Consider the following 13,009-nt stretch of genomic DNA (forward strand, 5'->3'; position numbering starts at 1 on the left):
TATCTCATCAACAGGTGGACTTTTGAGATGACCGACGCGTGGACTCAAGAAAAATGTGTCATGGATCGGTCACAATGGGATATTGGATAGAATAAAATAGAACCGGATTACGGATAGCATGGGATAGTAAAGGACAGGCTATGAATAGGACAGTGTGGGGATGTGTTCTTTTATATAGCAAGATAATGATGATAAAATAGGATAGGGTAGGATATAACAGCCTAAGGAATGATAGGAAAGAACAGGGCAGGATAAGACAAGATAGAATATATATACGAGTAAGTACCGACAGGAGAGAACAGGATGCCAAGATAGGAGAGGATAGGGTTGATAAAAAACTGTTAGAATGGGATCGAAATGGCATCGATGGATAGTTCAATAATCAAAGACCTTGCTTTGCTGTTTCCTATCATCAGTCGATCGCCCATGTCACCAAATTCAAACACAAATCTCAGATTCGCGGAGACACACAATCACCATTCGACACATAAAACTATCACACTGTGTCTAAGATAGGTATCATATCTGGCCCATGTTATCCTCCTGAGCCTCAGGCACAGACCAGCACGTGATATTATTGGACCAAGTCTGGGCGAACCACGACCCTTCGTTCACATTAGCATGAATAAGCCATCGAAGGAGAAATATGACCGGGATCAGGGTGGGTGCGACGCCGAAATACCGGTTCATTATCAGCCGATGTCGATATGTATTTGTGTCGGAAAACTCGCCGGAGAGCCAGCAGATGAATGGTTTGTAGATAATGACAGCTGACAAGGTGATAGAGGACGGAGGAGACAGCCGCACCAGGTCAAAAATGAAGCCATGGAAGAGAAGACAGGTTTGAGTTACAGCCGGGGCAACGGCCAAGGTGCCATACTCGAGCTTTGATTATCCGTCGAATGGGTTAGGGGTTTGGTTTCGTCCCAACGAGTTGAGCGAGCTTTCTAAGAGCCAACTCAGCTCCACATCCATCGACTTTCAGTCATTTATTGTCGCTTGTAAATTGCGGGAAGTCGGGCATCTGTCTGCATTTGTTCGCATACATCTGCATCTTTACCGCTATCGTCTATCACCGTTGTCTATCGAAAGCAGCGACATACAACGAGACTACTGGGTCTCTGCAGAGATGAGAGACCAACGCCATTTTCCCATCTGACCGCCCGAACGTTCGACTCCTAGGATGAGGTCACCTGACGCCTCCGGCACCGTCTCGATGGAGTTTTAATGACACAAATTGGAGCGGACGGAGAGACGGAGGGCTCCAGGGACCACCGAGGCCTCACGCAGCGCGGATCACGGACGCTACGGGGCACACCGGAGGCGGTAGAGGAGCAAGCTGGCAGACGGGGAGGGTCGACTGAACAGTGAGAGAAGCGGCCTTCGCGGGAGCAGGGTAAGGCAACGAAAAAACTATTCCCAAAAAATGTGCGCACCAATTAGCTACCTCGGTACTATGTAGTCATAAAAATAAAAAAAAAGTTGTAAACGTCTAAGTAATGTAATATTTGATGTTGTTCCGCGGTGCTGTGTAAATACATTTCTGATAAATACCAAGCCAATCATGTTCCTCACAAACTCAAAAGTCAGTTTGTCCTTCCCCTCTCCACAATCTACACATCCCGTTGTAAATTTCACGCTCCCCAAACCAGGCAATGCCTCCAAACCGCAGTCGCCCAGTTCCCACAGCCTGTTGTTGTTGTTCACCAACAGTACGGCACCGATCTCTCAGCTGACCGCCCCTCCGCCCCTCTGCCCCGCCCTCCACCGCTCTCCCCGCCCCGCTCCGTCCCTCTGCCCCGCCCCCTGACCTCTGCCGCCCGCGCACAATCGGGCGTGTCAGTTTGCCCCGCGGCTATGCCAAGAGAATCGCGGCGGTCAGCGAGACTAGAGCAGAACGGAATCCGAGCATTGTGGTTCCAGAATTTGGGACTGGCACGTAGTCTTGAGAGGACGTCATGGAACGTGAGGGGAATCTCCATTCACATTGTCCAGGCCAATTTAGTGAGTTGGGATGAGGTGGAGTGGAGGCATGGAGAGAAGCTGTGCAGATAACGATGAGTGTTGTGCACTGATGCTGAAAGATCTGGAGAGGTGACTAATAACAAGTGTCGAGGGCTGGTGTGGAGAGAATAACATTTCAAGCGCAGAAACATGCACAAAAAGAGCGCTTTATAAGGGGGTTTTGCAATGACAATCGTTTGCAAATCCTTTCGTAAATCGTGACGCAGATTTTTCCATATGTAATTGGGCTTATAGAGTCCACTGACCGGGCCCAAGTAAAATTTTTTTGGCGGCCTGTAAGCAAGAAGAACCAAGAACCAAGAACCAATACTTCACTGACGACAATTGACAAGTTTCCAGCCTATATAGCTGATCCTGAGACCTGAGATGACCAGTGAGTGCCTCGCACGCTGCAGTCTCTGGCCGTTTAGTCGAACCTTTTATCACCTCTCCTGAACGATATCCATCACGCAACGGAAATTCAGACGAGCCTCCGCGCGGCCAAATACGCAAAAGTGAAAGTAAAATTGCACAGAGCGATTAATGACAGTCTCATTAACTGTTGCACTGGCTTGCAGGTGACGGTTGGAACGGTGAGGTAAGAGAGACAGCGCCAGCCGTCATGCGGAGAGGAAGGTAAACGCGGTCACGGAGGTGTGGAGGCGAAGTCACGTCTCATGGAACACGACGTGGCGACCCGTGAGAAAATAACGGTCGGTCAAACCAAATAGCGGACATATTTTCGAGCCGACAGTGTGGGTTCAGACTTCAGAGCGCGCTCAGAGACGGCGTTTGAGCCCAGCTACTCTCACATTAAATTACTAGCGCGAGACTATACGCTGCTGAGAGCCGGAGTGATGTGACCATTCGCGGGAAGAATCCACGCTGTGACCGCTTCAAGAGTCGCGGTTTGACGCAGATAATCTACAACTGACTCGGTACCGTTCGTATGTGGGTTGAAACTCAATGTTCACACAGATATGCGCGACGATGCTTCCGAATGTGCAAGGCTCTCAGGACTTCTTTACTTGCATGTGCGACTTCTATGGAATACGACGACAGAATAGCATCTTACAATAGTTCCTAAATTTGGATGGTAGATGGCAAAATAGCCTCCACTTGTTTTGCTAAAAAAAAGTCTAATGACAAAAATAAGCACAAACAAATATTTGTGAGACAATCGAAATCCATGACAAAAAGACATTTGTCTCGGAACGGAAAAGGTGCAGGGGTCGAATTTGTTCAATCCTAGAATTCGACACGGTCAGCATACTTAGGCACAAGCCATCACTGCTCCAGTTTTCCTCGCAATACCTCGCGGAGCAGAGATATCTGAACGCCACAGAACTACTCTAGAGATGGCCTTTCCAGCCTCCTAATGATGCGCTCGGTTCGTCACGCCCACTTTCGAAGAGTTATGGTCGAGACAAGATCACACGACTACGCATGCGTTTCTGCCTTCTGAGTGTCATACATCAATGGTGCAACTCGTTTTCTTCCTTGGAAACCTAATATAATGCAAAGATATATCCATTGATCATACAGCCACATGAGAAGTGGCTGCACAATATGATTCCATGCGAATCAGTGAATGATGTTGATCCGCTCTATGCATGCATTCTCATGATATTTCTTCACGAAATGCAAGGTACATGCATCCCAAATCCCATGATAAGATGTGTGATTTTTCCACGCGATGAAATCGAAAAGAGATCGTGACTTCTGAAGTCTGATTTATGAACAGAGAAACCCTTCAGCTAGTTACTGGGAATACCCAGCTCTGAGAACAGGAAGCAACTGACTCCCAGAACTGATAGGGAACAAGGAACTGTTGAGCAAAATACAAAGGATGATATTGGGTATAAATTATTACCTTACCTGGATAATCCTTTACCAACTATCAAAGACAGAAATCGCTGATTATCGTTAAACTACAGAAAATATCTACCTATGTCCCAGTTTTATAGCGTTATTATTTTGTTTTGTATCGATAATTTTTACTCTGATAACAGACAAACTGCAATGTCATCCAGGCACTAGGTGCCGCGCCCAGTCGCACAGTTTCCGTTCGATACAAGGAACATTCCTCTGTCCTTATCTGGGATCAGTTTCACCTGCAGCTGACAAGCGCGTAAATTCTCGAGAGCTGTGGTCCTTTGGTTTTCCTGAGCTTGTATAAGATTCTTATTATATGTTTTCACACTTCAATTGTAGTTTCACAATACATTGAATTCTAAAAACACTACTGGCGTAACTCTAATTTTGATAAGGGGATGGTGTGAACTTCCGGGATTCACACTGACAAAAATTCTAACAAAATAAGGATAAACAGAACAGAAAAACCTATCGGCACAGCCAATTAAGATCACGATAATCCTTGACCGCATGAAGCATGCATGCAACGCTCGAATGGCTTACACCGACAACATTCATATTGCTAACAGAACTGCAGTACACAGCATCAACTTCTCGTATATGTACTTGCACAGCCAGTGCTGACAATTTTAGACTTACCAGCCGGCGCAGCATCCAAAGAAAGTCAGCAGACCTCTGCGCCTCCTGGCACGGGGACGAGACTTGCCCATGGTATCCAGCTCTGGTTCACCGATACTGGCTTACACTCGCTTACCACTCGGTTGGTGAGCCTTGAGTTAGCAGCTGTGTGACAAAAGGGGCGACTTAGCACTCATGAGTCCCAGAGGTACTTTGCAGAAGGTCCAGAAGTAGCCGCGAGTCGAAATGACCACTTGTCATGAGTATTTCTGCCTGGTTTCTTGACAAAATCAATCAGTACCTGCCGCCTGCAGTATTGTCCAAATCACTCGTTAGTTGTGCCTTTTCCACAGCAGTAACACTGCTCTCTTGCAACTACCACTGCTGTTCCATAGCGGGCATCAAAGGGCAAAAGCATGCAGGTCTTCACTGAATTATAGGCAAAATGTCAATCACAGACGTGCTTGTGCCTGGAGTCACTCTTGGTCTCACAACTGGCCAACTGAGATGGGTGAGGTGACATTGGTACCCTTGAACCTCAAGGCGGTAGCATAGGCACTGTCCTGATCAGCAGCGTTCACGGGTCAATAGATCACTTCTTAGCGCACTGAAGTCTTCCCGCTATCGTTTCAGACAGACTCTCAGTGCGAAATCACGAACACTAGCACAATCGCCCCAGAAACTGTCACCACCAGGAACAAAGCCGGTCTCAGGTCACCATCGGAGGTTACCATCATAGATCACCATCATCACCAGCCGAAATCACCACCAGCACCAGCTCACCACTCCACCAACACCTCCCCTCGCTCCCTACCGCACCACGGACGTCAACCCCCCACAGCTGCGGCGCGCCACTGGTCGCTGCTCGGCGCCGCCGCCGAGTGCCGGCCGCCCGCCCTCCGCAGGTCGCGTCAGAACAGCCACAGCCACAAGATGACGCCCCTGCCAGCCGGCCGGCGCCCGCGGCTATGGAAATCGGCGCAGCGGTGCGACGCGGCGGCGGTGGCTGCGGCGAGGCGCCGGGGCTGGCTGGGCACGGGTGTGTGAGCATGAATACCCGGCGGAGGCTCATAGCGTCTAGGCGTGCTCACTCGGGCGTGGCGGGTGCGGAGAACGGCCAGCACGAGCAGCGGAGGCTCGAGAGGTGGTAGGGTCGGTTGGACATTATACTTGTACAGCAGATGATGGGGTCACTCCACTCAGGAGAGGTAACCTGGGTACTCCCCAAACGACAGAAGTCGGCAGCCGGCATGGCTCCTCAGACTACAAGAAATCGAAACGGGAGTGGCTTAGTACCCCGTGTCACCGACGAAAGTGCTCGGACCAACCCGCGCTACCGCTGTGCCGCCGTGATAGCCGGCCGGCCGCCGTGCCACCGCGGCGGCGCCGCCGCTCGCTGCAGCCGTCCCGCCGCCGCACCGCCGTCACCCCGTCCAGACTCAGGATGAGTTGTGAGGCATTGTGCAGGGCGGGGCCGCGAGCAGACGCGGCCGGCGGTCGGTACGCGTGCCGCCGACGCTGCCGAGCCGCAGCAGCGCCGCGGCCGCCACCGAGACAGAGATATAAATTAAAGACACGTCGTTTTAAGGCACGTAGGCCGCCAAGCTGGCGCCTTCAGCCACCTCCCCGCTGCAGTGCAAGTTCGCACTCGTTTTGCACACGTCTTAAGCATTGCGTATAAAATGTGGGTCACGTGCGACCCCGGCAGAGTCTCACTTCGACCGTCGCGCTGTGCGCACGGACTGATCTGCCCCGCTCGACGCCTCGCCCGGCTGAGCGGGGACAGAGTACAGAAGCACGCGCGCAGACCGACTCTCCTGCGCGCAGCCGCGCCCGGCGGGGCAGTGTCAGTGCTTCAGATTTGTACAGTGAATGTGAATGGTGCTCCGTGTCTGCGTGTTTCATCTACCGGTTTTCTTCACAACTGCTTCCGCTTCTTGCTTCGCGTATACTTCAATAAATCCTCTACGGGAAATCTTCACGTCTATCTACTACTGAAATTCGCCGAATATCAAAAACCCAGGAGCTCACATAGCAGGCGGGCGGGCTACGAATGTCGCACAAACTCACCGAATAAAATACAGTCCACATCCAACCAGAAAAGAACTCCGAACGACAGTTTGTCGGCGACATTTGCTGGTCCTCCGGGCCGGATCCTGAACTATGGCAAGTGGAGAAGCAAGCCCGTCTCTAGAGCGAATGGGTGAAAGTGACAAAGAAGAAACCGCTGACATGGAAGAAGTACCAGCTGAACCAGCCGCTGCAGGTCAAGGACAAGCTGCAGTGACAACAGTCCAAGAGGAACCACGAGAAGGCCAATGCTCCAACGGGGAGTGGCGGCACCTCAGACAGGTGAGAGGTCGTCATCGGGCGGCTCTCACAAGGATTTTCCGGCGCGCTGAAGCTCTCGTGACAGATAGAGCCTCACGCGTCCAGTTTGGAAATATCCGCAGAGAAATGGACAGCGCTTTCCAAGCGTTGATGGCCGTTCACGAATGTATCTCTGGATACACGCAGAGTGAGGAAGAAAAAGAAAATGAGGCTCAGTACTTAAACGAAGTTCGTACGGAGAAAGAGAGAATCGAGGAGAAAATCGAGACTTTCATGACAAGCACCACAGACGAACTACAGCTGACCTCTACGAGACAGACTGACTTCAGCAAGGATGGAGGAGGGCAACCTGAAGACGGCTTGGGACGCTCAGTGTCACGCATGACCCGTAGCGTCGCTCGCCGAGCAAGGTCACAGGTTAGTGGCAGCTCGGCGGCCTCTCATGCATCAGCTGAAGCCAGGATATCATCCAAACTGAAGGAGTTGCGTGTGCGCCAGCTGGAGCGAGAAAGGACACGAGAGCAAGAGCTGCGCGAACAAGAACAAAGGATAAGGCAACAAGAACAAAAGATAAGGCAACAAGAACAAGAACTGCACTACGAGAGAGACCTTCAGAAAGCCAGAGATGAAGCTGAAGCTGCCCGACTGGAGGCGGACCTGAGGGAAGAAATGGAAGACGAGCTCAATGCAGACAGGCGAGACGATTTTGTGGATGAAAATCTGGGAGAACCAATCACCGAGAAAAGCGTTTCTCAAAGGCCGAACTGCTCCAGATCACAACTTCGTTTCTCCGAGCCAGTCTCCATTACGCCCAGAGAACCTCTAGAACCTCTAACCGAAATCAGGGAAGAACCTCCGCAACTAGAACCTCCACGAATGGCGCCCAGTCCCGGTATGTCCACAAGCCAGACGTCATGGATAGATCAGCTGCGACCGACAGCTGCACCACGTCCGGCTCCTACGACATCCGCGTTCACTAAGAGCATTCTCCGTCTCCAGCTGCCGACCTTCTCAGGCAAGCCGTCTGAGTGGCCGCGCTGGATCGGACTGTTCCGAGCGCTCGTGCACGACCAGCCATCGCTCAGCGACGCGGAAAGAATGGCTCATCTGCAAGCGTCAGTGATGGGACAAGCGCAAGAAGCCATCGCTGGCATGTTATTTGACGGCAACCTCTACCAACAAGCCCTCAAAACTCTACAAGATCGTTGCGGCCGAAGCACGGATGTGATTAAGGTACATCTCGAGAAAGTGTTCTCGGCTGAACCTCCTCAGAAGAACAGTGTTCGGTCGTTAGAGTACTTCCATTCCGCCCTGCACTGCGCGGTCACGCTCATGCAGGCCCAAGGATATGAGGCGGACCTGTACAGCACAGAGAATCTCAGAAGAACGGTGGTCAAACTTCCAGAATATCTAGGGCGTGAATGGGGTAAACATGTACTCGAACTCCACCCAAGACACCCATCACTCATCGACCTGGACGTTTGGCTGCTGAAGCAGGTCCAAATTGCATCGCTCTGCCAAACCGCTGAAACGCCGAGTGACAGGCGAGGGAGAACCAGAGACCAGACGACTAAGCGAGCAGCGCATGCTACTGCAACTTCGTCACCAGCCTCTCCATCAACGGCACAGAAACCAGGTGGGAATGCGTCGTGTCCGAAGTGCGGCGGTGAGCACAGACTGCACCAGTGTCGTGAGTTCAAAAATCTGGACGTCGAAAGAAGAATCGACCTAATATTCGACAAGGGACTGTGCCTCTGGTGTCTGCAAAGGGGACATCTCGCCAGAGAATGTCAGAACACCAAGCTCTGTGGTGTAAATGGGTGCCAGAGACGCCATAATCAGCTGATACATGGCAGCACCAAACGAACCACGCCCCTCACCGACCGCTCGGGAGCCGTAGCCAGTCGGCCTGCCAATGAAACAACTTCAGCGGCAGAAGGAGAAGAGGTACGTGTGGTGGCTGCATCTACCTCCATCGGAAAGACGGGTGGAACTCTTCTACAAATCGTTCCAGTTCGAATTCATGGAAAGAAGGCAGGAACTCACCGTGACACCTATGCTCTTCTCGATTCAGGGTCAGAATCTTCCTTCTGCAGTGAAGCTGTGCTGAACCAACTGGGAATCACAGGACAAGACGAACAGCTGTGTCTTCAGACAGTGGAAGGAACTGGAAAACCTCAAGCATCAACTAGAGTGAAGCTAGAGCTGAGCTCTGTGGCCCCTGGGGAAACTCGAAGAATCATCGTGCCTGAGGCGTGGTCTGTTCCATCTCTCGACATCTCCATGCCGAACGTCTGCAAGAAGCAGCGGGAGAAGTGGCGTCACATCAAGGACTTGGACATTCCTCAGTGCTCCCATGGACAGGTGGAACTGTTGCTCGGAGCTAACGTCAGCGAAGCAGTCATCCAGCAAGAGGTCCGGGTGGGTCAACCAGGCCAACCGATAGCTGTACGTACTGCTTTTGGTTGGACCCTGACTGGCGCTGTGTCCGACCTGCACCCTGGAAAACATGGACGAACTAGAAGAGCGATGTTCATCCAGAAAGGCTCCGCTGCTGACGAGGAACTGGACAACATGCTGAAGGACTGGTGGACAACTGAATCCTTCGGAGCCAAGTATGAAAGGTCAGTGTCACAGTCGAAAGAAGACCGTCGAGCGCAAGAGCTTCTAGAGTCAACAACCACCAAGTTAACCGGCAACCGCTACGAGACTGGCCTCCTCTGGAAGACTGACGACGACACGCCGTTTCCAGACAGCAAGGTGATGGCTACAAAGAGACTACACGGCACCGAGAGGCGTCTGGTAAACGATCAAGAGAAAGCAGCAGCTTACCAGGCCACGATCGATGCATATGTAAAAAAGGGCCACGCCAGAAAGCTGTCCAGGGAGGAGGCACAGCTCCGGCTACCCAGATGCTGGTTCCTACCACACCATGCCGTGACTAATCCCAATAAGCCAGGCCGCTTCAGGATAGTCTTCGATGCAGCAGCCAGATCGTACGGAACATCGCTGAATGACAAGCTCCTGACCGGACCAGACCTGCTGAAGAACCTCACCGGCGTCCTGCTCCGTTTCCGAGAAGAAAAAGTCGGCATGGCGGCAGACATCCAAGAAATGTACCACCAGGTCCGTGTCATCGAGAAGGACCGACCTGCGCTCAGCTTCCTGTGGCGCGACCTGGATCAAACTAGAGAACCAGACATCTACGAGATGCAGGTGACCATCTTCGGCGCCAAATCGTCTCCAGCGTCTGCCAACTACGTCCTCCAAAGAACAGTCGCGGACCATGGAGAAGACTGCGGGCTGCCAAAGAAGGCCGTGGAAACTGTGAAGAACAGTTTCTACATGGACGACTTCTTACGATCAGAAGAACATGAAGATGATGCGTTGAAGACGACGAAGCAGGTGACAGAGACACTCTCCCGAGGCGGCTTCCATCTGTCCAAGTGGGTAAGCAACTCGCGGCGCGTCCTGGAGAGCATTCCCCGAGAGAAGCGCGCCCAGCCGGAACTAGACCTCACAGAAGCGGAGCTGCCCACACAAGGTGCCTTGGGAGTGGTCTGGGATGCTGAAAAGGACAGTCTGAGCTTCAGATTCCGAGACTCAAGCGTCCCGATGACAAAGCGGGGAGGCCTCCAAAGGACTGCGTCGATCTCCGATCCTCTGGGGATCGCCGCGCCCTTCGTCATCAGAGCCAAAATGTTCATGCAGCAGCTCTGGACCAAGCAACTGGACTGGGACGACGAGCTGGATCGTGAGGAGCAGAAAGAATGGGAAGAATGGCTCCAAGAACTGCCAGCACTGAGAAACATCAGTGTCCCACGCTGCCTCCGTCCAACATCAAGTGACACAATAGCGCGTGAGCTTCATGTCTTCTGCGACGCATCAGAGGGAGCGTTCGGAGCAGTCGCTTATCTCCGTACGACCTCACCAGACAGCACGCATCACTGCTCGTTCATCATGAGCAAGACACGAGTTGCACCGCTGAAGAGACTGTCGATCGTCAGACTGGAGCTGCAGGCAGCAGTGCTCGCAGTGCGCTTGGTGGACGCGCTCCAAAAGGAGATACCAGATCAAGTCAAGAAGGTCACCTACTGGAGCGACAGCCGGGTCGTCCTGCAGTACATCAGCAACGAGAGCAGACGATTCCATACATTCGTCTCAAACAGAGTGGCAGAAATCCACGACCTGTCAGACAAAGGTCAGTGGCGTCACTGCCCAGGACGACTCAACCCAGCCGATCTGTGCTCCAGGGGTGAGACAGTGAAGGAGCTCGCCGACAACCCTCTCTGGCTATCCGGCCCAGACTTCCTCCGAGGCGACGAAGAAGGGTGGCCAGAGCAGCTTCACGTTCAGAAGCTGGCTGAAGAAGACGTAGAAGTGAAAGTTGGAGCCTTCGCCACAGTCACGGTGAGGGATCCAAAGGCAGCACTGCCGACACCGAGCAAATTCTCGTCTTGGACAAAATACAAGCGCACGGTGGCCTGGATCCTGCGCTTCCTCCGCAACTCGAAGCTGAAAGGCGAGCAGAAGCGACAGCGAAACCTAGGCCCACTGACCGTGTCAGAGCTCCATGACGCGGAGAAGACCATCCTCCAGATGGTGCAGGCGGAGGCCTACCGGGCCGAGCTGCACCAGTTACAGGCGGGTCAGCAGCTCAACAAGAAGAGCGGCATCGCCGATCTGTCACCAATTCTGGACGCTGATGGCATCTTACGAGTCGGGGGGCGACTAGAGAATGCCCCACTGGACGAAGACGCTCGCCATCCCATTCTACTCCCAGCAGGTTCTGATGTGGCGAGGATGATCATCTACGAAACGCACCGTCAGCTCATGCACGCCGGCGCAGAACACACCCTGAACGAAGTTCGCCAGAAATTCTGGATTCCGAGGGGTCGTTCGCAGGTAAAACGAGTCCTTATCGACTGCGCCATCTGTCGCAAGAGAAGGGCGAGACCTCAGCCTCCAAGAATGGCCGATCTTCCCGCTGACCGGTTTAACACCTCCCATCCGTTCAGCTTCGTGGGGATCGACTATTTCGGGCCGCTCACAGTCAGGCGGTTCCGCAAGACGGAAAAAAGGTACGGCCTGCTGGTGACGTGTCTGGCCACGCGAGCCATTCATCTGGAAGTGTCCAACAGCCTGGATACTGACAGCTTCCTGATGGCCTTCCGACGGTTCGTGGCACGCCGAGGTCGTCCAAAGAAGGTTTTCTCCGACAACGGAACAAACCTGAAAAGCGGTGAACGTGAACTCCGAGAGGCACTAACACAGTGGAACCAGCAGAAGATCTCTGACGAGCTGAGCCAGCAGCAGATCGAATGGTGTTTCAACCCACCAGCCGCGAGCCACATGGGCGGCATATGGGAAAGAATGATCGGCGCAGTCAAGAGAGCGCTATCGGTCGTGCTCGGCGGCGAGGTGACAACAGACGAGGTGCTGTCAACTGTCTTCTGCGAAATAGAGAGCATGATCAACAGTAGACCGCTGACACACGTCACAGACGATGTGAGAGACCTGACAGCTCTCACACCGAACCATTATCTCCTGGGGAGGGGAAGCCGTTGTCTTCCCCCTGGAGTCTTCAGCAGCCAGGATCTGCACTCCAAAAAAAGATGGAGGTACGTTCAAGCACTGACGGACCATCTCTGGCGAAGATGGAAAAGGGAGTACCTCCATACCCTGATCCACAGGAGAAAATGGCAAGCTGACCAACGGAACCTAGCAGTCGGCGACGTGGTGCTGCTAGCAGAATCTGACACGCCCCGAGGTCACTGGCCGCTGGCGCGCGTGCTGCGTGTGTTCCCAGGGCCTGACGGCCGAGTCCGCGCCGTACAGCTCAAGACGGCAGCAGGTGGTACGTATACCCGGCCTGCCACGAAGGTGGCGCTTCTGGAACTTGCCCCGTCGCCTCCTCAGCCATCTCATTAGCCGACCGAACGCAAACAAGAAATGATGCTGGCTGACGAAGGACTGACCAGCCAGCGCCCCCGAACCAGTTAAAGTAAGGAAGAGTGTTGTGCGTGTACGTGCTTACCGACGCACTCACTATTCATCCGTGTTTTGCTTTGTGAACATGAGCCTCGTAACTCGCGCATAACGGCCGTTTGTGTTTGGTAGTTTATTCGATTCAGGCGTGTAAATCGTACTTGTTTGAACGTCTTTGTCGGTGATCGTGTCA

The 13,009-nt window shown here is 52.9% G+C and overlaps 2 protein-coding genes across 2 annotated transcripts in view; one reads left to right on the top strand and one right to left on the bottom strand.

Moving 5' to 3' along the window:
* The window catches only part of LOC122376501 (formin-like protein 3), a gene marked incomplete at its 3' end in the record, with an annotated part of 40,702 nt that extends 34,752 nt beyond the window's left edge, over window positions 1–5,950 (bottom strand). The window contains exon 1 of the mRNA XM_043356390.1: window positions 4,519–5,950. Within this exon, the coding sequence (XP_043212325.1) occupies window positions 4,519–4,589 (71 nt within the window). The remainder of the gene's footprint in view (window positions 1–4,518) is intronic.
* Window positions 5,951–9,357: 3,407 nt separating this feature from the next.
* Window positions 9,358–12,685, top strand: LOC122376502 (the record flags this gene model as incomplete). Its single annotated transcript, XM_043356391.1, has 4 exons — window positions 9,358–10,582; window positions 10,763–11,513; window positions 11,847–12,336; window positions 12,638–12,685. Coding segments are annotated over exons 1-4 (2,514 nt in total), but the record flags the coding sequence as incomplete, so codon positions are not given.
* Window positions 12,686–13,009: the final 324 nt, after the last annotated feature.

The sequence above is a fragment of the Amphibalanus amphitrite genome, unplaced genomic scaffold, assembly GCF_019059575.1.
Source record: "Amphibalanus amphitrite isolate SeventyFive unplaced genomic scaffold, NRLGWU_Aamphi_draft 002169F_arrow, whole genome shotgun sequence".
In the NCBI taxonomy this organism is placed as follows: Eukaryota; Metazoa; Arthropoda; class Thecostraca; order Balanomorpha; family Balanidae; genus Amphibalanus; species Amphibalanus amphitrite.